Source organism: Marmota flaviventris, chromosome X (genome assembly GCF_047511675.1).
Source record: "Marmota flaviventris isolate mMarFla1 chromosome X, mMarFla1.hap1, whole genome shotgun sequence".
NCBI lineage: Eukaryota > Metazoa > Chordata > Mammalia > Rodentia > Sciuridae > Marmota > Marmota flaviventris.
The window spans coordinates 73,853,809-73,881,770 of record NC_092518.1 but is presented as its reverse complement, the minus strand read 5'-3'; the positions used below and the strand labels follow the sequence as shown (position 1 = coordinate 73,881,770).

The following is a 27,962-nucleotide window of genomic DNA, read 5'->3' as shown; positions in this document are numbered from 1 at the left end:
TATTCTTCCAGGTGCTTAATGCTCAAAAGTCAGTCTACTGCCCATCCTCACCCCCCATGAGCCTTGGTTCTGATGCAACCTATGGTCATGCAGGGATGCCCTTACACCCTCCCACGATGTCATGAATGGCGGGCTGCTGACAGATTCCATCAGAGCAGCAGTCTCCGAAGCACCCAGCCTCAGGTAAGAGTCCAAAAGTAAAAGAAAGACCTGTGGAGAAAGAGTGGACATGGAATCTATGTGAGTCCTTGGGGTACCCATGTTTCCTAAGGCTTAGGGGTGTTCTCTGTATGCATGAAACCCTTTGGATAGCATGGGGTCTCTTTGAGGCCCATCCATTATCACTGATAAGGCCTTTTATTGGGGGCATGGTGCAAGGAAGGTGTTGGGCTGGTCAAGCCAAAAGGCCCACTGTGAGTTACAGATCTGGGGAGGCTCAAGAATAGCATGGACTTTCAAAGCATTGCCTAGGACGAATCAAGGCCTTCCCTTGCTTTGTGATATACCTCACATTCTGCAGGTATCTTTCTCATGCCATTGGCTCTTCCTCTCAAGTCCCCAGTATTCCCTGTAGTTCCTGGCTCAGCCAAGATTAGAACTCCTGATTTCATACCTGTCTCTCCTCTCTCTCTTCTCCCTTCTTAACACAGTGATGGCAGTGTATATATCTGTATGTGTATGCTGGTAGGAGGGTAGACGATGTGTGAAAGACAGTAATCTAGAGACGGCATCTATATTTCCTGATGATGAGGGAGGTCCAAGGAAAGTTGAAGGGAGATGCATAAGTATACTTTGGGTTGCTTTGAGATCCAGGGGCCACAGGGATGTGAGCAAGCACTATGTCTCCTAGAGTCTCACAATTGGACTGCAGTGCTGTGTCACTGCTAGGGTACCAAGGGCAGCTAAATGTACAGGGAGAAGAAAGGAGGGAGAAAGTAGGATGAAGAATGTGGGTTCTGGGGAGCCTATATTTAGAGGATGAGGGAAGGTCCAGGTCCAGGAGACATGAAGGTCAGGTCTTTCTGAATTGTTTCCCACATCTAGCCAGAGAGAAATTTCTAGCTCTAGCATATTATCAAACCCAAGGTCATTTTATGAGTCTGCCAGTTACCTACCCCTTTCCTGGAGTGGGGCTTTCATGGGGTTGCAAAATTGCGATGCCTGGGCCCTTCTAAAAGGCTGATTTGCTCAATGTTCACCCATTCCAGGCTTCACCACCTAGGCAGAGGGGCCTGAGAACTTTATTGTGTGAGTGTGAATGGTATATCCCAACTACTCTTTTCTGCCATGGTTTAGTTTCTCTTCCCACACAGCCTTTGTCTCAAAGTTTCAAGGGATGTGTAGAAAGCCCTTTGGGGAGTGGGGTGTGAAAAGCGGACATCTTGGCCACAAAAGCCAGAAGTAGAAGGCAATTGATAAGGAAATAGAAAACAGTTACTTTTCATGATTTGCCTATTTTGTGCCTGGCTCTGTTAGGTGGGACTTGAGAGTATAAAGAGAACTGGCGGAGAGGGGAGAACAGGGTGCTGGAGAATAGTGTGGGAGCTGCGTGGGGGTTAGAAAATCAAGACGGGTGGAGGGAATTAAAAGCTAACATGGATGGAACCCAGATTATCGTGGGTGCTTCCTCCAGGACAGCCAGGACAACTTGGTTATGGCTAGGTCACAAAGGACTATTTCTAACTCTGGGGTATATTCACTCCAGAGGACTCTGTGAGACTGGCTTGAGCCCAGTTATGCCAGAACAAGAGAAGCTGCATCTAAGAGCTAGAGCCACTCCCCACTCTTGGCCTGTCATCCCCTAGCCACCACAGTTGGCTCCACCCAAAACCCCTAGAAAGGGTCAGACAGCTGTTCCAACTATTCCTGTAGGTGGACCTCAGCATGGAAACAATTTGAAACTGTGGAAAGCCTAGAAGACTCTGTGGGAGATAAATGAGGATGAGAACAGAACTCTTTTTGGTAAAAATGAAGTGTTTTCCCTAAGTGCTGAGGGGTAGGAACCCAGCTCAGGAATGTTAACCTTTTCCCAGGCAAGTCTGCTAGATATGGAAAAGAGCAGCCACTTCCAGGAGGGGCTCTACTCCTTGGTCAGTGACTTATGGGAAAGGGCTTCCCTGGGCTCCACCAAGGGTAACATGGGCTTTACAGGAACCTCTTTGACACTGGCACCCTGCATGGAGCTGCTAGATTCCGTTGCCCCTCCCTTTTCTGAACAGGTCCAAAGGGAAGCCCAGAGACCATCCATGTTCCTCTGTCTTCAGAGTACAATGAGAAATTTCAATGTTATGACTCTTCCTTCAATCCTCTGTCTCTCTCAAAGTCAGGGCAGAGCACTCCCATATTTTCACCGTGGGCTTCAATGAATCTTTTGGCCCCTGCACTCATTCAATGAGAATTAAATTAAAAGGCATTTGGCTGCCCCTGCTTCCTGTTGCTGCCATCCCATGGATCTGTCCACAGGTGTGCCTCATATATTCCTTACTGCCTCTGAGGAAGCTTAGTTAGTTACTGAGTTGAGGAGAAGGCTTTTCTCTCTCCCAAAGTTATCCTCCTGCCAGGCCTTGGGGAAATTACTTACCAGAGGTTTGTCACCAAAGAGGTCTGATCCTTTCTTCCACCTCAGAGGATGGGATGAACCTGGAGGTGGAGTGAGCCCTTTGTGTCTTCCATGGAAAGGGAAAATAAATCAACAGAAGCTACTCTCTGTATGCCCCTCCTAAACACCATGGAATGCCCAGTCCCACTCCTGCCATCCTTGCCAGCCTGGGAGGGCCATCCTGGCCCCGGTGTGGCGGGCCCAGTTGGGAGCGAGCCGGAATTCTGCAGGAACAAAGCTCTGATTCAACAGCCAGGCCCTGACATAGCCGCCCCCTCCAGATTCCTGGGGGGTCAATAAACAAACAGGGTGACAGCCCCCGCCTCCTGGCCTGGCTCAGTTCTTCCTGCCTCCCTGAGTAGGCTTGCTCCGAGCTCATCAGGACTCTGCCTGCCTGTGGCTCACTAGACACTGAATCTGGATTCCTGCTGAGGAATAATCATGGAGCTGCCTGATCTGGCCATGAACTCCCCAGGCAGCACAGGTAGGGTCAGCTCAGGAACCACAGGGTGGCTGAGTTCTGAGCATGGTCCCCAGAGCTTGGCAGCTCCCTCACGTAGCTTTCATAGTGTGGTTGTGAGCTGTGGTTTTAATGAGATGATTGATTTCCTAGATTGCCTGGAGAGTCTTGTGTGAGGACAAACTATGGTTTAAAGGGAAGGGAGATTACAGGAGTCTCAGCCACTAGCAGAGCCAGTTTCTTTCCACAGGAAGGCAGCAAAATAGATAGGCAGGCCTGTGGGTCTCTAGCTGGGGCAGAGCAGCTCAAGTTGAGATTTCCTATTCTAATTCCCTTTCCCTTGCCCTATCCTGATCCCTGGCTGGGCAGGCTTGGGACTGTGCTATGGGTAGCTACTTTCTTAAAGGCTATATAGCATAACTACCCTTCCCCCAATCCCCACAATAAACTGATAGCTACTAGTACATGGAAGAGCAAGTAATGGACTACGAGCCAAAGTTCCCAAGGCTAGAGCTTGGTAAGTTCCATGGCTTGTCCTCTTGGCTGCTGACTTTGGGTCAAAGTCCTTTGGAGATCAGGATTCAGATTGCTGCTTAAGTCCTCGCTTAGTTCATGCTCATCTTCATAACCAGTGCTCTTTAGGATGATTTCCAACCTTCCTGACTGGTGGGATGTACAGGTGGGAAAGTGAAGAGACCACATAAAGGCCTAGGTCCATTTGGGAAGTAGAATATATACTACTGACAGCTCTGGTTGTTCTGCTCCCTCTCTGAATCTTTTTTTTTTTTTTTTTTTTTTTTTTTGTGGTGCTAGGGATTGAACCCAAGGCCTTGTGCATGCAAGGCAAGCACTCTACCAACTGAGCTATATCCCCAGTGCCCCCTCTCTGAATCTTTATGAGCCAGCCTCTCAGCTTTATTTTCTAGAAGATTAGTTAAACTGTGGGACCCTGAAATATGAGCCTATGGCTCAATTTGACTGCTATGGTTGTCAGCATTTGGGCAATTCTAACCAGCTTCTTACTTAATGCAAAAGTTCTTTCAGAATCCCATCTGGACAGTGGTCCTGGCAGAACTTACAATAAGAGTAGTAATAATAGTAGTCAGCATTTCTATGGACTGACCTGTAACAAGAGAAAGCCTTGCAATGAATAGGGGTCACAGATTCTTTTTGTATCTCACCCTCTGAACACACCCATAGAAAATAGGATTTCTGAACCCTGGGACCAGCTCTTCTCTCTTGTTGTTTACTCTTGTTCCACCCTTGGCTAGACATAGATGAAGGCATGGCACACTCCAGGGATCAAAGGATGTCTGTGTTTCTGTCCAGGTTAGAGCTGCTGTCACTTCCCCTGCACCTTCTCAGGATGGTGCCAGGGTTCCCTGCCTAAGTCCAAAGCTGTTGAATGGGTCTGTTGGTGCCGTTGACCCCCTGGAACCATCAGCCATGAATCTGTGTTGGAATGAAATAAAAAAGAAGTCTCACAACCTCCGGTAAGGCCTGGCCCCTAGAAACAGGTACCCATAAAGAATTGGCTGTGACAGCATTGGGCTTCTTTAGCTGCTGTACTTTGTCATTCTCCTCTCAAGCCTGTGTCCCCTCCTTTTCTCAGCTTTACTATCCACTTTTTTAATGCCCTCTATTCCTACCCATTAGTTTTTAGCCCAGATAAGAGAAACTCAGCAAGAGCCTGAAGATAACTTCTCCCCCTCTTTCTCTGGCACTGGGGAAAGAACCCTGAGTTAGAATTTAGGACATTTAAATTTGAGCCTCAATTTTAAGTAGTTGTGTCACCTTGGATAAATTGTTTGAGTTCTCAGAATGTTAGCTTCTACTTGTTTTGCTTTGTTTTAAGGGGGAAAAATCAGTGAAGGAATAATACCTATCCTTACTACCTCAGTGTTGTCATGAGAATTCAAATAGAAAGTGAAATGTTTTCTAAACTTAAACATGCTGATGGGTAAATGAAGAAAATGATTCCCCCTTCCTCCACTTCCTCTCATAGCTGTCCTCTATCCTGTGGGTCTCATGTTTATTTCCCATTTTTTAATGCCCTCTATTCCTACCCATTAGTTTTCAGCCCAGCTAAGGGAAACCCAGTAAGAGCCTGAAGACAATTTTTATATGTTATTCTCTTCCCCCTACCTCTCTATGTGTGCCTGACATTTTTCCTCTCCACCCCATCATCAAAGCCCAAACTCCTGGCTTCTGGTGGGCTCTGGTAAGGTTGAGGCAATGTGGAGAAGTTGAAAGAATGCCAGCCCTGAAGTCAGATAACCCAGGTTCAAATCATAGCACTACCAGTGACTCTTAACTGTGTGACTTTGGGCAAACTGCTTAACCTCCCTGGGCAATAGTGATGCCTATCCCATAAGGTTGTTGTGAGAATTAGTTGAATCAATGATTTAGGTAAAGGGCTTAGCCCAGGTTAGGGAAGCAATGCATGAAGATAGTTGTTATTGCCAGCTAGGGGAAATGGGCTCAGTGGCTGCACTCAACCATGACTAGCCTCTAACTTCCTACCACTGGGACCTCAGCTCATGTTTCATTTGCCGGGTAAGGGGAGGTAGAGATGATCATATGGTACACATTATTCTTCCATATCTTAGACCTTAAGCCAATACTCCTTGTCATCCTTTGGGTCCCTCAGGCTGATTATATTTGTATGCATCCTTGCACATATGTGTGGCCCTGATCAATAATCTACCTTGCCCTTTCCATTTACCACATCCTCTTGTGCTTAGCAGGCAGGCTTAGAACAGCCTCTATGGATGAACAGTTTTATGTGATTTAGATTTTTTTCCAGGGGGAGAAGGGAACAGCTGTCATCCCTAATGCCCCTGCTCAGTTTTCTTCCCTTCCTAGCCTGATGATGAGCATTCAACTGAAGTAACTGACATTCAAAAAAATGACATTTAAGCTATTTGAATTTGGGTTATCTGACCACCTGTGGTGTGACCCATTGGTTTTGGTATTGTGATCCATTTGGAGGGGCCTCAGGAGCTTCTGTGGATGGGTAGGAAGGAGGGATTTGGGCGTCCTTTCACTCCAGCTAGAGCAGCTACTCTTAAATATGTTTTATATATTAAAGTTCCACATAGGTGTTTGTTTGAGAAAAATATGTTTTGTTACTTAAAAAGAAGATTGAACAACACTGGTCTTACCCATTGTGTGCAGTGCTCGCCTAGAGGCCTTCACAGACCACAGTGGAAAGCTTCAGCTCCCTCTACAAGAAATTATTGACTGGCTCAGCCAAAAGGATGAGGAGTTATCAGCTCAGCTGCCCCTACAAGGGGATGTGGCCCTGGTGCAACAGGAGAAGGAAACACATGCGGTAGGTTAGAATCCTGGAGGCCATATTGTATAGCCTCTCATCATGGGAGGAGTCCCTTCCATAATACACTGATAGACAGGCACCCAGCTCTGCTTAGACACCCAAATCAACAGGAAGCTGTATGCAGACCTACTAGTCTGTGCATAGTATTTCACAGACTAAGTTTTTCTGTCCTATTTAGAATCCTGCCTTGATTTTTAACAGGGACATGGAGAAATGAATATAATATGATATCAGGTGAAAATGCATAGGATACAAAACCACATTCAGATGAATCTCAATTGTATGAAAATGTATATAGATATGTATGCATATATATGTATATATATCTTGACATTGGAAGGAACTATATAAAATGTTATCGATGGTTAACTCTAGGTTATGAAATTGGAATTCATTTTAATTTTATTGATTATAATTTTCTAAAATTTTAAATATTTTTGTGACATATATTGCCTCTATAATCAGAAAATAACAGTATCTCTTAAAAATGAAATAGAGTGGAATATAATACAACAGGAAAATAAGCTATAACTGCATGGTATAACATAGATGAAATTTACAAACAGTATCTTGAGTGAAAAGCAACCAAATATAAAAATAAAACATATTGTATTATTCCACTTATATTTGAAAGTAAGCAAAAAACTAATTGGTGATTAATCAGGATCATGGTTACATTTTAGGGGAAAGGATGATATAGTGACTGGAAGGGGCCACCAGGGTGTCCTTTGGGATGCTGGTGGAGTTCTGTTTCCTGATCTCAGTACTAGCTGCACAGATGGAATCACTCTATGGAAATTTATCAATCTATGCACTTCTGATATATGTACTCTGTGTTTCACAAAAATTACAAAAATGAATATAATTTCTCCCATCCTGTTTTTATTCCTGTTAGTCTCTCTCTTAAAAGGGACTTTCTCAGTCTTCCAGTAAAACAAGATCCCCACATTTCTTTTTATCCTGTGACACAGCCAGACTCATCTCATACTAAATAGACCTTCATGCGTTAGAATTATTCTTCTGCCTATAGGGAGGACCATACCTCTTTTGGTCTAGTAACTCAAAGACATTTGGTAATGCCAAGAAATCAAGTTGTACTGATAAGAAGAAAGATTATTAATTGTAGAATGTAATTTAAAGTGATTGAAAGACTTTCCTTTCCTGTTGACCACATTGCTAAACTTCACAGGCCTTTATGGAAGAAGTCAAATCTCGGGGCCCCTATATTTACTCTGTGCTGGAGTCAGCTCAGGCCTTCCTGTCCCAGCACCCATTTGAAGAATTAGAGGAGCCTCATTCTGAGAGCAAAGGTGAGTGGTCTTCTGTTCTGTCCCCTTCTTTTTGAACTATATACCACTAAACAAACACCTTCCTGCTTTCCCCAAACTCATTTTCTCATATAAGGGAGGCTAGTTTTCTCTCATGAGTTCAAAGTTGAAAAGAAGCAGGATTCATATTGTAAGAAAAAGCTGAAAGAGAAGAGGACCTGGAACAGGGATCACCAGCATATGGCCCAAAGCTGTATGTGGCTCTCTGGAATATCACATGAAGCCTTTTAATGAGACATGAAAATATTTTAAAACATTCAAATCAATCAAACTAACAGCGAGTAAAAGTAGCAGTAGGTCCTTTCAAAACATACTGTTTTCTAGCAACTCTGGAGGCTGAGGCAGGAGCATTGCAAATTCAAGGCTACCCTTGGCAACTTAGCAAGACCTTATCTAAAAATTAAAAAGTAAAAAGGGCTGGGGTATAGCTCAGTGGTGGTAAAGTGCCAGTGGGTTCAATCCCCAGCATAAAAGCAAGTCAACAAACATACTACTTTATTCCAACATTAGAGGGACATGTAGCAATACTCTAATCAACCAGCAGCTAAAAACCTTTTTAAAATCTTAAAAATTAGGCAATGACCTTTGAGAGAAAAATTGAGTATAGCTCTTTGAGAACAACCTTGATGACTTCCAGCCCCTCCCTTGATGGAGAGGGATACTCTCAGTGGTTTACAAGGAAGCAGGTTAGGATCCATGTTGACTAGGTCTAATCACCAAGGGATGATAGCCCAGCAAGCCCTCTTCTCCAAAAAGAATCCTCAGCCCTCTGAGATAGGCTGTAAATATCTTGGAGAGGAGCCTTCACTAATTGAGCCCTTTGTCAGTTCCATTCCCTTTCTGTTTATTTCTAGCCTCACAGTAGGAGGGCTAGTACTTAATTTGTTGCCCAATGGGTCACAGATAAGACATGAGCAAAAGAAAGCAAGACAATTGGAATTCGCCTGGGGTTTTAGGGCTCTGAATCTTCTTCCAAGGGGAAGTCTAAAGGAGGAAGAAGAGATCTACAAACTATGAGCCTATGAAGAAAACCTGGGCACTTTACACCAACATTATCCGTGCTGGAATTTTATAAAATGCCTTCCTCCTTTAGATATAAGTGGATAGCAGTCACTAATGCAAAACCATCCCAGGGTCAGATGGATAGGACTGAAATATTTTACTACTTACCTTGCCCATTTAAAAAAATATTTTTTTAGTTGTAGATGGACACAATATCTATCTTCCTTCCTTCCTTCCTTCCTTCCTTCCTTCCTTCCTTCCTTCCTTCCTTCCTTCTGCTAAGGATCAAACCCAGTGCCTTACATATGCAAGGCAAGCGCTAAACCACTGAGTTACAACCCCAGCCCCACCTTGCCCATTTTTTAAAATATGAAGAAAACTTGATGATATAGTAAGAAGGAGAAACCAAAGTGGTAGTAGATACATGAACCAACATGTGGTAAAATTGTATAGAACTAAAGTGGGAACTCTGAACAAAATTGATAGATTGTGTCAATGTCAAAATTCTGGTTGTAATATTGTACTATAGTTATATAAGATGTTACCATTTGGGCAAAGGGGGCATGAGATCTTTGTACTATTTCTTATAACTACCTGAGAATGTATAATAATCTCAAAATAAAGTTTAATTTCAAAAAGAAACTTGAATGTGCAAAAGTAACTCAACCATGTAAAATATGTATTTGTGTGAGTATGAATATATATGCAAACATGTACACAAGCATGCACCTGTACACACACATTATACAAAAGGATGTCTGTCTTTTCTTGGGCTGCTCTGGCCTATTTAGCCTGATCTGGCTTCCTGTCTACACTTGCAGATACCTCCCCCAGACAACGGATCCAGAATCTTAGCCGCTTTGTATGGAAGCAAGCGACAGTAGCCAGTGAACTATGGGAAAAACTGACAGCCCGCTGTGTGGACCAACACCGTCATATTGAGCGCACTCTAGAGCAGCTGTTGGAGATCCAAGGGGCAATGGAGGAATTAAGCACTACTCTGACACAAGCTGAGGGAGTCCGAGGCACTTGGGAACCTATTGGGGATCTCTTCATTGATTCACTTCCAGAGCACATCCAGGCTATTAAGGTATGCAGGACCTCTCCCCTGATTATAGTCACATCTGAGACCTGATGCTTTTCTGATTCCCGATAATATTCCTCCTGCTGAGACTCCATCATTGTCTTGGAACACAAATGAACCTCTTCTGGTTTATGTGCTAGATTTGGGACTGGCTTGGCTATAGTTCCCTCTATATTTCTACTGTTTTTCTCTGATTTTCTATGATGAATAGAAGATGAGTATGAGAACAGTGGCCACACACACTTATTCTTGTTGCCCTAATAGGAAAGCACCTAAGTTGTGTTTTTGAAAGAAAACCTGGGTAAAGAGGAAAGAGTTGAGGTCAATGATTAATGAGTTCTCTTTCCCACTCTCTGCTGTGTTACTTTGGTCCTGGTTCTCCAGCTATTCAAAGAAGAATTTTCCCCCATGAAAGATGGAGTGAAGTTGGTGAATGATCTGGCACACCAACTTGCCATTTCTGATGTGCACTTGTCAATGGACAATTCCCGGGCCCTGGAACAGATCAACATCCGGTGGAAACAGCTACAGGTAGAAAAACAGCCTGGAATGAGCTGTGCAGAAGCACCTCAGTGTAATTAGGCTTGGGGAAAACTTCTTCAGGCACAAAGGAAATGAAAGTGTATTGAAATGAAACCTACATGGAAAAAGAGTACTAGAAAATGTGTGATCTGGGAATAGGCTTCTTACCTCTGAGCTACAGGGAACGATTGAACTGAAGAAATGACAGGGACCTGTTTAGATTTGAGCACTCAGGGTAGACAGGGACAAGAATGACTGTGACCTGGAGTTAGGGTGGCTCTTCTCTGCTTTGGAGAATGCGGGAAGGCTAGGAGTTGGGTGATAATTGGAGGGGCTGGAACCAGAGAAAAGCCAGTCTATAAAGGAGTTCATGAAGATTTTTGTTGGGCCAGGCACAGTGGCGCATGCCTGTAATCCCAGTGGCTCTGGAGGCTGAGGCAGGAGGATCGTGAATTCAAAGCCAGCCTCAGTAAAAGTGAAGTGCTAAGCAACTCAGTGAGACCCTGTCTCTAAATAAAAGACAAAATAGGGCTAAGGATGTGGCACAGTGGTTGTGTGCCCCTGAGTTCAATCCCCGGTACCAAAAAAAGAAAAAGATATCTGTTGGAACCTGGGGATCCCAAACTAAATAACTAGGATAGATCTATTGCTTTTCTACCTGTTCTTTCCATAGGTGTCAGTTGGTGAGAGGCTTAAGCAGCTCCAGGATGCCCATCGGGACTTTGGACCTGGGTCACAGCACTTCCTCTCTTGTATGTGAGCCAAACTGAACTTCACTTAGCAGAACCTCAACCACCTTCCAAGAGAACCTACATTTTTCTCTGGGGGCCTCGTGAAGCCTAGGATAACTTGGCATCCATGAAGCAATAGGGATAAAGCAGATTGATAGTTAAAAGAACAGGTTCTCCAACCAGAGAGACCTGGGTCGGAGTCACTGTTCCTCAATTTAGTAGCTGTATAAGTTTGAAAAATCTTTCTGAACCTCAAATTTCCTATCTGTAAAAAGAGGAAATTATAATCTAGCTTATCAGGCTATGGGAATTAAATGATTTTATTTGTTAAACAATGTTATTGTGGACCAGATACTTTTTTAGATACTGGAGGACAGTTTACATTCTAGTGAAGAAAGGCATATTAGAAACCAATAAGTAAAATATGTGTAAGGTCAATTCATAACAAGTGCTATGGAAAAAAAAAATAAAGCTAGGAAGGCATGGTTAGGGAGTACTTAAGGGAAAAGATATTACAGAAGCCTCACTGAGAGGGTAACAATCGAACAGATGCCTAAAGGAACCAAAAGAATGAACCATGGGGTAGCTGAGGAAAGATACTAGGCAGCAATTTGATATTCTTAAAGCAGAGGTGTACAGAGGAACAGCAAGGAGGCCCATGTGGAATAGAGCAAAAGGAGGAAGAGTGGGGAGGCCAGAGCACAGAGGGCCTTGTAGGTAAAAATAAGAATTTAGGATTATTCCAAATAGAATGGAGGTATACTGGCAGGGTTTGAGATGAGTGATGATGTGATCGGACTTATGTTTGAATATAGTGTTAAGATTAGATTGTTGGGAGGCAAGAATGGGATCAAGGAAAACTGTGAGGAAGCACATTGCAGTAATCTAGCCCAGACCAGGTGGGTAGCAGTGGATATACAGAAAGGAAAATTAGATATGCATACAAAGTATGAGCACTTCTAACCTGGCACATAGTAGGAGAACCATAATCATTAACCATGGTCAGATTTGTTACTGTTATAATCAGTGACATGCATCTACACCCACAGAGGATTCTTGTACTCAGGGAAACTATCGTGAATAGGTCAGTCAGACTTGCTGAGTCTCTCCTGGGAGATCTGGTAGATAAAGACACAGGGATGATAGAGACATGAGTTTCCAGAGTTCCTCATAAGAGGTGGGTAGGGTAGAGGAAAGAAGGAGAGAAATGGGCAGTACTGTTTCCCTCTGTCCCACAGGATAAGAAACTTGGCCTTCTTGTGGAAGGGCTTTAAATCCCATGAGGAAAGTAGAATCCACTTCATATCCACAGGATCAGTCCAGCTGCCTGCAGCTAAATGGGTAAAAAAGGCAGTCTGTTCAGGGAGAAGAATGTCAGGGTAGGCAACATCAAGTATTCCTGTTTGTATCCTAGCCACATTTCTGATGTATTAGGGCATCAGTGACAACTTTTTCCCCTTTCCCAACATCAGGGAGAACAGTGTATTCTTTAGAAGTATTTGTCCACCCTCATGGGTTATTAAGAACTGGCAGTGAAATTGAGACATCTCCTTTGGGACCTGACTGCCTTTTGGGGGAGGATAGAGCAGGGGAATGGCCAGGAGACTGGGAGGCCTGAAGACCATTAGCGGCCAGTGGCCAGCTTTCTTTCTCTTTTCCTTTACCAGCCTCTGTCCAGGTTCCCTGGGAAAGAGCAATTTCACCCAATAAAGTTCCCTACTACATCAAGTGAGTGATCATCAGAATCAGAACTGGTCGGTCAACTGCCCACCCACTTCCTTGGTTGTCCTACCTATCCCCGCCATTCCTTGTCTGTGGGGATTCCTCCATCTACTCCAGTTTTTCCTCCTACTCATCTCAAGAGCTCAAGATTCTACCTGGGTAAAGGTGAACCCTTGTGCTTTGGGACCTTCAGGGTTCTATTGCAGCTTTTTACATCCAACCTATCACTGAGTGTATCGCTGTGTGTGTTGTGTATGTGGGGGTGGTGGTGGACGATGGCACTGTTGATGCTTTTGTTTGTAGCCACCAGGCTCAGACCACATGCTGGGACCATCCCAAGATGACTGAGTTATACCAAACATTAGGTAAGAATGTGGGGTACTTGTATAGGGTGGGGATCTATACAGCTCCCTTTGTCCTGCAATGTACATCAATGGATGAATGGATGGAGAAAATATTATATCTACACACAATGGAATACTGTTGAGCCTTAGAAAGAAATCCTGCCATTTGTGAAATAAGCTAGGCACAGAAAGACAAATATCACATGATTTCACTTATGTAAGGAATCTAAACTCATAGAATGAGAGAGTAGAATGATAGGTTTCAGGTCCTGGTGGAGGAAGAAATGAGATATTGGTCAAAGGCTGCAAAGTTTTAATTATATAAGATGAATAAGACCTAGAGCTCTACAGCATAGTACCTATAATTAATAATACTGTTTTCATACTTAAAATTTTTGCTAAGAGGGTAGATATTATGTTCTTATCCCACACATACTACTATTACTACTATGACAACAACAATGACCACTACTACTACTAATAATAAGTAAGGGGGCAGGAGGAAACTTTTGGAGGTGATAGATGGGTTTGTGACAGGTGGTGGTGATGATTTCACAGTTTATACTTATCTCCAAACTCATGATGTTTCATATTCACTAAATATATATGTTTTTTGTATATCAATCATACTTCAATAAAGTGTTTTTTAAAAAGAATAGAAGGGAACCTCAGTCAATAAGCAGGTGGAACAGAAGTGAGTGCTTTGTTCTTTCTCCAAAAGCATTCCTTTCTTTCCCCTCTGCACCTTCCTCAACTGGAGGCTGTACATTTCTGACCAACTATTCTATCATTACATTAGGGAATTATGACCGTAGATGTGAGATCTAATCTGCTTTGAAAGACACTGACCAAGCTGCAATGAGTGTGACTTTTGTGTGCCATATCTTTGACTAGGAAGAGAGACTCATCATTATGTTGCAAATCTTATCCATGTTGATGAGGTGAATACAGTTCATTCATTTTCACTCTCTCGTGTGTTCCATTGTATATAGTAGTTTCTTTATCCATTCTACTGTTGATGAACATGTGGGTTTCTAGTTTGGAGCTAAGAAGAACAATGCTGCTGAGGATTTCTTATACATGTCTTCTCGTACTTGTGTGCAAGTGTTTCTCTAAGGCATGATTTTCAGTCTATAGATTATAACACCATTTTGGTGTGTTGTAACGAGCATTTAAAACTGAAATAGACTAAGAAGTGTCAATATGTAACAAATCCTTAGTAAGTGTTGTATTTGATAGTAATTTTGTTTTTACATTATTAAAAAGCAGATTAGACCTCACATCTACGGTCATAATTCCCTAATGTAATGATAGAATAGTTGGTCAGAAATGTACAGCCTCCAGTTGAGGAAGGTGCAGAGGGGAAAGAAAGGAATGCTTTTGGAGAAAGAACAAAGCACTCACTTCTGTTCCACCTGCTTATTGACTGAGGTTCCCTTCTATTCTTTTTAAAAAACACTTTATTGAAGTATGATTGATATACAAAAAACATATATATTTAATGAATATGTTAGGTATTGTTTTCTGACATGTTTAAGTTATTTAAACATGCACAAAAGAGTGTTTGCATATTAGGTCATGATGTAAAATGAATTTCTTACTATGAATCTTGGTCAAAAATGTTTATAAATTACTGCTGTGGGATATATACCTGGTTATGTGGTAGGATACATGAGCATTCCATTTTTCTGGGAAATGCCTGAGTTGTTTTTCAAGGTGATTATATAAATTCACACTTACACTAGCAGTTTTCATTCATACATATTTTTGTTGACACTTGCTGTTGTCAGACTTCTATTTTTTTCCCCAACCTGGTGGGAATAACATGGTATCTTGTTGGGGTTTTAATTTGCATTCTCCTGATCTGAGTGAGTCTCTTTCCATTCTTTGCAGCTGATCTGAACAACATTAAGTTCTCAGCTTATCGCACTGCCATGAAGCTCCGCAGAGTCCAGAAGGCCTTGCGCCGTATGTCTCCTGTCACATTTCCCTAAAGCTTTGACCTTCATTGTCCTGTTCCTCATCTGTCTGCTGTTTCCTACTTTCATCCTATCTTGGCCAGAATTGTTGTTGATTAGTTTGGTGGGAACTCTCCAAAGGCTTGCATATTTTGTCTGTAGACACATGCTCTTTCTAGTGTTCTTCTACTCATTCCAAGCCCTAGACTTGTTTTCAAATTAACCCTATAGCTATCCAATTCTTTGTCCCTTTCTCCCTGCCCAACAAGGATAATCAAGCAATTAGTTCCTGTCCAGAAGTATCCAGATCATGGCTTGCTATCTTGGGGTTATTGGATATAGCAATAACTGTTCTTTCAAGTTTCCTGGCCTAGGCACATCTGGGTAGGCTCATTCAGCCTTGGAAGTCATTAAAATGTACTCCTGATATGTGTCATATTTACCCAGCCATACCCAAGCCTTCACCAATATTATCTAGGTTTTCAGAACAAGGTTCATGTATAGACCTACTTACAGTTGAAACCTATGTAAAGACAGAGAAACTTAAAACAAAATATGATCTCTTAGGCACCAATACAACATAGGAGATGAATTTATTCATGCCTCATCATCTTCTTGAAACTGGTGTCAAAGAAAATATGAGTATATAAATATGTTTGATTAATTTAGGGGATCTTTTGCTGCTCCCCCTTCTTGGGATAAGGGTATTTAGTAAAGGAGAAGCTTATATTATCCTTGCACATGATATAAGCACATAGTCTGGAGATTGAGTCAAATGTGGGGATGCCGGTGACTTTATCTCCTAGTTCAATACTTGGTGTCCTACTTTTGGCTATATATTTTCCCTTTCTCCTCTCTTTTCCAGTGGATCTGGTAACTCTAACTACAGCCCTGGAGATCTTCAATGAGCATGATCTGCAGGCCAGTGATCATGTGATGGATGTGGTAGAGGTCATTCATTGCCTGACTGCCTTATATGAACGGCTAGAGGAGGAAAGAGGCATCCTGGTCAATGTGCCACTATGTGTAGACATGAGCCTCAACTGGCTCCTCAATGTTTTTGATAGGTAAGCAATTTCAGTCCTGCCAACTTCCAGGATAAATTCAGTGGGACATCTTCAGTGGATATGGTGGGAAGGGGTTGCTCCCATGGTGGACTTGGACCCAGTTCAGTTTGGGGCATGTTTGGTCAGAGCTCTGCTGGAGTCAACTCAGTGAGGACAATGACTGACCAGATGTTAACACTTCACATATATTCATGTTCTTAGTCTCTTCTTTTAAACCTAGTGGTCGCAGTGGAAAGATGCGGGCATTGTCCTTTAAGACTGGCATTGCATGCCTGTGTGGCACAGAAGTGAAAGAAAAGCTTCAGTGTGAGTACAACTCCAAAGTCTGGAGTGGTCTTGGGTGGAGGGAGAGGTGTTTCAGGGAGGAGTAAAGGTCTAAGATAAACAGAAGGTAGGTCTTGTGACTCATCAGAAGGCTGCTTGACCCACTTTGTGATGGTTCTTGGTCCAGGATTGCCAAGAATGCATGGCACCCAAAGGCCAAATTAACCCTAAGGCTTGTTATTATTCCCAGGGTCATTCTGAGGGGTTTAGTTTCTTCTGATCTGATGTAAGTACTTAGTTAGAATCCATGTTGATATCATGGGGTTTCTAGGGCCCTGACTTTTAGTTCTAGTCTGAAGCTGAAGGTGTGTCACACATTCTCCTGGAGATTTCTCATGTCATTACATAGACAGGTTGCAATAATTAACATTCTCTAGGAGATGAACTGTACGTACTTCTGTAGTTTTTATGGTTTATGGTATCTTTGTTTTCCCCTCCATCCTCAAACTTGTAATTCAGTAATTCAGCATTTTGAACTTTTCTGCAGCACAGCGGCAGCTGTTAAATCCTAATGTGTATAGAGCTCTCTGCTAAATGGGGTGAATGCTAGGTCAAATTAAATATGGTCCTTGCTTCAAGGGGTTTACAGTCTGGAGAAGGAGATAGACGTACATAGAAAGCATGTACTTTCCAAAGGGAAGGGGACTTTTCCAAGTATGTTTATGGCTCTATTATTTATTTTATCCAATATTCCTTTGAGATGAGATGATGTACAGTGATTATTTGTCCTCAATTTTCAAGTAATGAAACTGCAGCATAGAGAGGTTTATGACTTTTCCAAGATTCTGAAGCTAGTGAGCAATGGATCCAGAACTCAAACCCAGGCCTTTTGCCTTCTGCTTTTGTGTATTTTCTAGACCTTTGGCGAGGTATGAAGCAGACAGACAATAACCTCTGGAAGAGGTTTGCTAAGATTGGCCTGAGATGGAGGAGGTTCTAGAAGTGCCAATACAGTCCATACTCAAATATAAGTACTCTAGTATATTGCCCAGCACGTAGAGGTCATTTTTAGATGATCAGATGTTTTGAATTAGCACCTCTTTTTGATTTATCCATGCCATCGCTTCCTTCCATTTGTGTGGACTATTGAGATATTACTGTAGTATTAAACTACATGAATAGGATAGGGTATGGAAGCCCAACTGTGATGCATGTGTAAATGCCCCTGAGCCTGAGCTCTCATACTGCTTCTTAAGGAATCTGTTTTCTCAATGGCATCATTGTGTCTGGCACTACTCTTACACACAGCTTGCTTTCTGTCCTTCTTTGTCTCTTTCTCTTTCTACCTCTTTTCCTAATGCTTTCCATGTGTGTCTGTCTTGCTTTTGCTCTCTGAACTCAGAGAATGCTCTTTTTAGAACTCCTAGGCTTCTAGAAGTTAAGGGATAAATCTCTATGTATTCTGGTTTCAAAAATCATTAGCTTCATCAATATATTCTCTCCCTGTCTTCCTTTTCTGATTTTTCTCCTTATATCATTCTCTGGCCATTCCTGCATTGGGGTTGGCCATTCTTCATGGTGGGCCCAGCAGACCTCTTCAGCCAAGTGGCCAATTCAGGCAGCCAGTGTGACCAGCGCCACCTCGGTGTCCTGCTTCATGAGGCCATTCAGGTGCCCCGTCAGCTGGGTGAAGTGGCAGCATTTGGGGGCAGCAATGTGGAGCCCAGTGTCCGTAGTTGCTTCCGTTTTGTGAGTATGGAACTGTGAAGGGCAGGATGGAGGGAAGCAACATGGAAGAAAGGGTGGGAGGAAATGAAGGAGGACCAAAAACTAGCTTTTGACATGAAATATTCAGATGTAAGAGAGTTTGTTGGAATGGGACAACAGAACAGAGGATATTCTAGGTCTAGGGTTGCAGTACTGTTGGGGAGTGTGCCAGCTCCATTAAGACAGGGTAACAGGTGGAAACCTCTGAAGAATAGGCCAACCCAGACCCTGCTGGTTCCCCTGTTTCTTGGAGGGCTGCCACTCTTAAGGACAAGATATGTTGGGCCTCAATCAAATCCATTGGACTTGTTATTTCCCCAGAGCACTGGGAAGCCAGTCATTGAAGCTTCCCAGTTCCTGGAATGGGTCAACTTGGAGCCCCAGTCCATGGTGTGGCTGGCTGTCTTGCATCGGGTCACCATTGCTGAGCAAGTAAAGCATCAGACCAAGTGCTCTATCTGTAGACAGTGCCCCATCAAAGGGTTCAGGTAGGAGAAACAATACCTGCTGGGATGATAATCATCATAAATATGTCATGGGAAATATAAATCAGATATTACAAGATAACACATTATATAATTATTGTATAGTTATAGCTAAACTATTGTGTATGATTATATATTGTTGTAATTCTTTCTATTGCAAAATGTTTAACTTTTTAAAAATTGAATTTTTGACATATGAAGTACTAAAAACCTACAAAAATGTATAGCAAATACTGTAAGAATTCCTATGTACCAAATGATGTGCCAACAAACATTTCACAATCAACTCCCCCAGAAAGTAAAAAAAAAAAGGAAACCTGATTTGTAATATTTGCTAAATTCTGTGGTATAAATATCCCCACTCTGGCCTATGTCAGGTTACTTACAGGAGGTTCCTGAGCAGAATCAGGAAGAGATGCACAGCATTTATAGTATTTCTACCAGGCAGATGCAAGATGAATATCCCCAATCCAAAAATCTGAAATGCTCCCAAATCTATTTTAGAACATTGTGGATTTCTAGAGTAGGGATGCTTAACCAGAAAAGCATGTGTGAATATTTCAAAATCAGAAGAATTGAAATCTGAAACACTTCTAGTCTCACGCATTTCAGATAAAAAAATACTTAACCAGTACAATAGTTGTAAATAATCACAAGAGCATAGATCATAATAAATTTATTAAGAAGTGATGAGATTTGAATATTTATTACCTTTGTTTTCAGTATCATTTATTTAATTGTGAGCATTTATAATTTCATTATAAGGTAATGGCTTAGAAAACCCTTGAAATTGAACAGCCAGTTCTTGTGAGCTAATAAGGAAATGTCGCTAGCACACTACAGTATATACCCACAATCAAACTTAAGGAATAAAACATTATTATAATTCATCTTAAGTCTCCCTGATTACATTCTCCTCTCATTCTTCCACAAAGGTAACCACTGTCTTGAATTTGGCCTTCTTCATAAAATATTCAACTTTTTAACTCATACTACTGTCCCTAAAAATACCCCGATATTTTTCTTTTGTACCAGGGATTGAACTCAGGGGTGCTTAAGCAGTGAACCATATCCACAGCCCTTATTTATTTTTTGAGACAGGGTTTCACTAAGTTGCTTAGTGCCTTGCTAAGTTGCTGAGGTTGGCTTTGCAATCCTCCTGCCTCATCCTTCCAAGCCACTGGGAATATAGGTGTGTGCTACCACACCTGACAAATACCCTACTTTTTATAAGATGAGCAAATGAGAAATAGAAGTGGAATGTGACTTGCCCAAGTTCACACAGCTAGTTGATGGTAGATCTAGGACTAGATATTGATTCAGCTGATTCCTTTAAGTCTCAGCATTTCATTCTTCTATGCTAGTAAGTCTGGGTGTTTTAGCCAGGCTTTAGAAGTAGATCTAAAAGGCTATTCTATATTATGTAATAATAGAGTTATTATTATAAATAAACTTTGGAAATATCTTATAGCCAGCTTAACCAAGACTAGGATAGTAAGCTGCCTTTATATTAAATGTGTAACTACTCCAAGGTAAGTGGTGGTACCTGGGATCCTGGATGCTTTGGGGCTACCCTTGTTTAGAAAGCTATTTGCTCCAATGAGATCTTTACCACTATTCCCCTCCCCACCTACTTTTAAAAAAAATAAGGTGGTGAGACAATGTTCTTTCTCATACTTCATGGGAATATGGGCTTATGATATCATGAAGAGTTATAATCTCTAAAATAAGGCTCCCCATCTGTTGAGGATTCAGCCACTGCTATGTCTATGAGGTTGAGCATGTTATGACTCCATGTCCCATCCCCTTCTAACACGTGTATATATTTAGATGTCAGGGGAATGGGTGAAGTCACTGTGGCACACTGGATTATCTTTCGTACAATGTCTCCTTTCCCCAAGGTACCGGAGTCTGAAACAATTTAATGTGGATATCTGCCAGACCTGCTTCTTGACTGGCAGGGCCAGCAAAGGCAACAAGCTGCACTACCCCATCATGGAATATTATACACCGGTATGGAGGCTCTGGGCTAGGTGGGAGGGGTAGGCAGCTCTCAGGTTCTAGGCTTTGATCCATTTTTCCCAGAGTTAACTCACTCTGTTCTGCTGTCCTGTGGGGAGCATTCCCCAAAATGTCCCAGTAATTCACCAGTTTAGGGGATTCAGACCTCTATTTTTCCATTGGAGCTTTTCCCTCACTAGAGCCACAGTTGGCCCATGACACTCTCAGCCATTTAAAGAACACCCATTATTTTACTGCAGAGAAAAGGCTCAGGAAAGAAATAGAGTGAAAAAGACAGTTACAGATGACTCATGTTACCCTGCCCACTTGAGTTTTTCCTGGCTAGCTTCTTTCATTGCTTCTACAGTAGACCACAACGTCTTTCCTTGCTACTTTGTCATTGATTCTATCTCTTCTAGTCAATACCAGAGTTTGTGCTCAAATTAATTACTCAGTTCCTCAGGAAGGAAAATGATATGTTCTTTACCTTATCCCATAAATTCCACTTGATCTTCACTGGCAATTGTGCCCTTCACAGTCATCTGAGCCCAGATTGGTCAGCATTTCTGAACTGCAGCCATACTGCTCCTGTGATTTGTTCAAGACCCATAGCTCCCTGTGTAACTTCCTGAGACAACTCTGCTCCCCCACATATTCCAGAGCCCCAAGTATATCCCAAATTCCCTTCTCACTGCTCCTTCACCCATCCCATCTCCCCATATTTCAACCTATTTTCCTATAATCCATATTTCCAAACTGTCATCTCTTCTTCAAATTCTGTTGCACAGAAACATGTGTAACCAGGTGGGAGCAGGGACCATTCCCTTTACTTTTTATTTATTATCATTTTGAAGAAAACATTATAAAAAGTCAAATACAGAAAACTAGCTGGAGAGGATAAGCTGATAATCCTCTTGATCATTCTCTACATTTTCAGAATTTATTTGAAAAGATATTTTTAAATTAACAAAATATGCTCATTGTAAAAATATTTGAATTATACAAATAGAAGCATTTAAAATATAAAATGAAAGTATTCCTGTATTTACCTGGCCTCTATTCCTCCAATATAAATTCTCAGAGACAACCAGTATTCATAGTTTGGCGTGTATCTTTCTAGAACTTTAGCTAGGAGCAGGGTGTGGTAGGTATTAACAGGAGTAGAATTCCAATCACTTTTGCTCTAGGGGATTAGCCACAATTTCCCAGAATATCTGGAAGCCACTAGAATGAGTCTCTCTGTCCTGTCTCCCATCAGACAACATCCAGCGAGAACATGAGAGATTTTGCCACAACCTTAAAGAACAAATTCCGCTCAAAACATTATTTCAGCAAACACCCTCAGCGAGGTTATCTGCCTGTGCAATCAGTGCTGGAGGCAGATTGCAGTGAGACGTGAGTACCAGTGGTGGAGCAGGGACTGTGGGCAGTCTCACTGACCTTGTGTTTGTGCTGCGAAGGAGCTAGTCCCAGGTGGGCTAGAAGAACATTCCAGGGAGAATTCCACCAGTGACAGGGCATTTCTGCTTGGGCCTGACCTAGACTCGGGCCTGAGATACATGCTAGAATCCAGATTCTATATCCTGTTCCCATCAGCTCTTGCCCATCTCCACAATGTAAGGGATAGAATGGGGGGAGGCATTGAGGAAACAGGTGATGTAGCTGTCCAATCTTTGATCCTCTGAATCTTTGTTGCTTTCTTTCAGGCCGGCTTCTTCCCCAATGTTGCCACACGCTGACACACACTCTCGCATTGAGCATTTTGCTAGCAGGTACAAGATTTTGGTGGGAGGGGTTGTAGGAAGCCTAATGGGGAAGGATTTTCAGTTGGGACAATGAGAATTGAATCAGGACCAGGGGATGTACACAGTGGGATCTGCAGCAACTAGCAAGTCCCAACACTTAGGGGTGGTTGGAGCAGCTCCCAATGCCAATGATCCTATTATGGGATTAGAATGCTTGAGATGAAAGCAGGCCCCCACATCCTGTTTTCTCTACTGTCTCTGTTCTTTCTTCCCAGACTTGCTGAAATGGAAAGTCAAAATTGCTCCTTCTTTAATGACAGCCTATCCCCAGATGACAGCATGTGAGTTTCCACAGCTGCTTGTTTTCCAGAAATAGCTCTCCTTGGGATCCTTCTGACACTACCCAGGAGGGTATAGCCTCAGGAGTGTGATGGTTAGGGTACTTGACTCCCTAAAAATGGAAGGCTGCTTCCTGGCACAGTGTTTAGAAAGAGAAGCAGTCTTCCTTCCATCCACTGAATGAGCCATCTGCCCAAATCCCTTCCTATTGTGAAATTCTGTTCTTCTATGCCCAACTTTGGGAAAGAAGAATATATGCCCTCATCTAAAGCTGCAGAAAGGAGCTATTCTCTTGTTCTCAAGATACCAAAGCCCCACCTAGTGTTATTCTAATCCTGGGAGACATCAGGGATTTGACTAAAGGATAGCCAAAGGCATTCCCTTGTGCTATAGTCCAGGGAAGAGGTCCTGCATCTCTGGGGAAGTTCCTGGTCTGCTCAGATAGCCTAGGAGCAGCCAGCTACATAGACCAATCTGGTCCTGACTGAGACTTAAATCCCTCTGGGAGGTGAGGAAGTCAAGTGGGGTACAGGGAAAACAGCACAGAAAAGGAAATGATTTGCTCATTATATCCTAGGGATCTTTAAGGAGAACCTAGAAGCCCCATAAGCCTGAAAATATTCATTCCCAGTACCCCTGACCATATCTGCTGCCACCTTTGAAAACTTCTATCCCTCCAAAGCTTGAATATTTAGCCTTTCCCTCTCTATGTGACTTAACAGTGAATATTCCAGCATGTATCACCAGGGACCTGAACGGAGTGCTTAGAACTCTTACCCTGAGTTGTTTCTCTATTTAAAGCTGGCCACCTGTTTTCCTTTCCTAATACCCAATGCAGAGATGAGGACCAGTACCTGCTGAGGCATTCCAGCCCCATCACAGACCGGGAGCTAGCCTTCGGACAGCAGGCTCCATGCAGCATGGCTACAGAAAGCAAGGGGGAGCTAGAGAAGATCCTAGCCCATTTAGAAGATGAGAACCGGTGTGTGTGTGGTCATGGCACAATTTTGTGTGGGTTTCAGAAGCAGACAGCTTGGGTTTAAGACCTGGCACTTCCACATTTTAGTTGTGTGATCATGAAGAAGTTACTTATATTCTGTGGTGCTCCATTTCCTTGTCTAGAAAGTGACCTCCTAGGGTCATTTATGAAGACCAAATGAGATCAGGCATATAATGGGTTAGCCCAGTGCCTGGTTTACTGTATCTGTTCAATAAACACTAGCACTTACAGTAATCATTTGAATTCTTTTAATTTAACCCCAAGTTTTCCATGTACCTACTAGATGCATATACAGAAAATACAGATAAGACTATGCCATGTCCCTGCTCTCAAAGAACTTCCCATGCCAGAAGTAGAAAGAATTATTTATCACCTAGTGAAAATATTTCAGGGGAAGATGACACTATGGATCACTCGAAGGCTTGAAGAGAGAAAGTAAAGATTATAGGGATGGCATTAATCTCCATAAAGTAGGGATGGTAGCAGGAATCTTAGGAAGGTCCAAGGCACTTTGAAAGAAGTAGAATCTGTAATGTCAAACATTAATGTGCACGTGAGTCACTTGGGGAGCCTGGTAAAATGTAAATTCTGATTCACAGGTTTGGGTAGGGCCTGAATTTCTGTATTTCTAACCACCTTCCAAAGGGATACCCATACCACTGGTCTACAGATCACACTTGGAGTGGCAAATATTTGGAACCCTGCCTCTCAGAGTGTAGAATGCAGACAAGAGCCAATCAGCAAAGTGTTTGTCACCAGTCCAGAAAATACAAATATATAAAGAGTAAGCTTTTAGAAACTTTTCTAGCAATTGGACATTGCCATGACATACAAACACATCGTTAGTGGACCCATATCATTAAGCTAGTTTGAGTGTTGCTGAACTTGTATGGCAGATTTCAAGTGGTGTGAACCATGGACTAGTCATGTGTGTTAGGATCACATATCATTCCACAATGGAGTAGGAAAAAACCCTTGTTTCTCATTAGGAAGTTTGAGAAATACTGCATTAGAGTATCAGAGGGCAGGCCTTGGGAAATACTAGGCAGATAATGATTCTGTTCTGTTGCAAAAAAAAAGAGTAATGTCCCCCAAAGTAAGCTGTATCTTTGGAATCTGTTTTCTTGATACCTAGCATGGCCATTCAAAGTGGGCCACACAGGAGGGCTAAGGAGAAAAGAGGCAATATGGGCGAGCTCTTGTTTATATCTTTTCCTGGAATATAAAAACAGAGAAGGTGAGTCAGTGGCCCTAATGCCTCTTTTATTTATAGACCACATTTCTGTCTGTTTTTAAGGTCAGAATTAATCTCCAAAGCAGTACATCAAAGCCCTGAGATATTTCTTATGTTAAATGTCAGCTCCCTCTGCTCTAAAGTCTCAGAATGTCAGAGTAAATGGCATACATGCTGGAGAGGAAGTAGTTCAAGCAAGAATATGACTGGGAAAGTGGGATGGGAGAGCATGGGGATTGCTTTCACTGGTATATGAAGGGACATCTTGGATCTGGACAGTACTCTCTTAGAGCCATAGATCTTGGCTTTATCTTTGGCAGGATTCTCCAAGGAGAGCTGAGGCGCTTGAAGTGGCAGCATGAGGAGGCGACTGAGGCACCCAACCTAGCTGAGGGCTCCACTGAGGCAGCACAGGACCACTGCAATGAAGAGCTTCTGGCTGAAGCCAGGATTCTCAGGCAGCACAAGAGCCGCCTAGAGACGCGCATGCAGATCCTTGAAGACCACAACAAGCAACTAGAGTCCCAGCTGCAACGCTTGAGGGAACTGCTCCTGCAGGTGAGACTACAGACAGAAAAAGAATGAAGGCAATACCTGAGCATAGGGGGAAGGTTTGGGGAGTTGGAGGTGCATCAAAGAGGAGGAAGAAAGAGCTTTTTGGCTGTGGCTATCAGGTAACTTCCTGAAGAGAATTCTTGGGCTGGCAATGGAGAAGATGAGGGAAGGAAGGGAATGGTATGGGCACATCCTTAGCCCATTCACTTTCACCCCTCTTTCATACCACCTTTGTGTGTAATTCTCAAGGGGCAGAGGGAAGACTTTTGAGGACTTACTTCTTTACAATCCATTGTAATCTGGTACTGAAACAATGAACTTCTGCCTGGTACAATGGCACACACTGATAGTCCCAGCAACCAGGGTAGGAGAATCACAAGTTCAAGGCCAGCCTTAGAAACTAAGCAAGACCCTGTCTCAATTTTTTTTAAAAAGGGCTGTGGATATTGCTCAATGGTATAGCACCCCTGTGGTCAATCCCCAGTAATGGAAAACCTTCAAAGTCATCCCAAAAGTTGATTTTATATGTATGGTATTTGCTAGAAAGAAGCAGGTTTGGATGGATATGTTTGGCAAAAGAGGAATTTTACAATAAAGGAGTCTCTTGCTAATTTTTGCTCTTTTCATTTCTGGGAGTATTGCTCTGGAGTCAGACAGCCCTAAGTTTGAGTATGACTCTGCCAGTTAGTGACTATGGGATATAAGAAAAGTTACTTAACCTCATTAAGCCCAAGTTCCATCATAGAGAGAATAATAACACCAACATCATAGAATTGTGTTCAACATAAAATGAGATAATGTATTTACAATATTTAGCATGATGCCAGGAATATGGTACACTCTTCACAAATGTTACTTATTATTGTCATTATATCTACCAAGGAATAGTACTCCCTGCCCTTTTCCCAGATCCTTCAAGAGACAGTCTCTAAATGAATTCCTGGAGGTTTATAACATATGCTGTTATGTCATAAACCAAAGATCAGGTGTGCAACTCTACATGTCCAGAAAAAATGGGTTCTAAATAGCTTGATTATAGACAAAATGACAGCAAGATAGTTTTAGATACATTGCCATCCTTATAAGAATTGGTAGCCTTTGATACATGTTGCTGAAGGAACAAGTTAATTGGTAATTGAATATATTAAGAAGTTTCCTAAAAGGGGAAGCCATTGTTTCTGTGCACTGGCAAAAGCTTCTAAAATTCAAAGGGACAAGGGGTGATCATGCATTTCTAAGGTCTTTTATAAGCTCAGGAGTCTGTCAAAGTAAGGTTAGGAAAGCAAAACTCAAATTATGCTTTACTTCTTACTAGCCACCCACTGAATCAGAAGGCAATGGCTCTGCAGATTTGTCTCTAGCTTCATCTCCACAGCAGTCAGAAAGCAGTCACCCCCCGGAGAAGGGACAGACAACTCCAGATACTGAGGCTGCAGGTGAGTTCCCTAACCCCTCTCAGCCCCTTCCTCCATGGCTTTGTTCTGCCCCAGATTTCCTGCCTGAGGTTCTGCTAAGGATAAAACTGGTTTTTCCTCATGCCTTCAATCTTAGAGTGAGGGATAATTCACTCATATGTTTCTTCTATTGAGTGCATCCTGCATAATAGTCATAGTAACAGGAAGATGTAAATGTTCTGGGTCTGCCCACTACCTAGCTGCATCCTACTTTGGCTTCTTGACCTCATATAAGAGAGTTTAACATTATCTTCACAAATCTCTCTTTTCCAACTCAGATGATGTGGGGTCAAAGAGCCAAGATGTCAGCCTGTGCTTGGAGGACATCATGGAGAAGCTCCGCCATGCCTTCCCCAGTGTGCGAAGCTCTGATGTGACTGCCAGCACCCTGCTGGCCTCTTGATGGAGCCAGATCCCCATTCTATAGTCCATAATTCTTCCTGATTCTGGTCAATATCTTCCCTCAGCCTTCATCCAACCTTTCCAGTCCCCACTGGCCCCACATTCCTCAAGCAGAGTTATTTGGGCTCTGGGCAGCAGCAAGGCTGGTGGTATGTGAGGTATGTGTGGTAGGGGAGGGGCCAGGTAAAGAGGAGGCCTGATTCCTCTAACTCTAGAAATATGCCCTTTAATTCTGAAGTGCAAGACCAGTCCCTTATGCTACCTTTTGTTGCAGCACAGGCAAATGGCACTTGGCCATTCAGATGGGAAAGAGAAGCTGCTTTGCAGAGCCAAGTAGTGCCCATTAGCCCCTTTGTCTTCTCCATGGAATTATAGAGAGGGAGAAGCCTAATGATCCCAGGGTACCAGCATTAGGAATCCACAGGGATTAACCCTACTCTCTGGCCCAATTCAGGGAGGCAAAAGGGTATTACTGAACCTCCTCCCACCTCCAAAGTGTTCCTAAAGAACTCTGGGCAATATGTGTCCTATTTTTTTTCAGCTTCAGGACATAGTTCTAGCC

At 42.6% G+C, this 27,962-nt stretch overlaps 1 protein-coding gene across 1 annotated transcript; it reads left to right on the top strand.

The window, feature by feature from the left end:
- Positions 1-72: 72 nt before the first annotated feature.
- On the top strand, positions 73-27,401 carry Drp2 (dystrophin related protein 2). The gene is made up of 22 exons (XM_027932523.1): positions 73-189; positions 4,389-4,552; positions 6,237-6,393; positions 7,586-7,706; positions 9,548-9,816; positions 10,195-10,341; positions 11,006-11,084; positions 12,731-12,791; positions 13,089-13,150; positions 15,023-15,097; positions 15,953-16,154; positions 16,375-16,460; positions 18,010-18,167; positions 18,507-18,673; positions 20,572-20,683; positions 21,930-22,066; positions 22,378-22,443; positions 22,692-22,757; positions 23,594-23,737; positions 25,310-25,547; positions 26,860-26,980; positions 27,277-27,401. Exons 1-22 carry the CDS (start codon positions 73-75, stop codon positions 27,399-27,401), a joined length of 2,874 nt encoding a protein of 957 aa, XP_027788324.1.
- Positions 27,402-27,962: the final 561 nt, after the last annotated feature.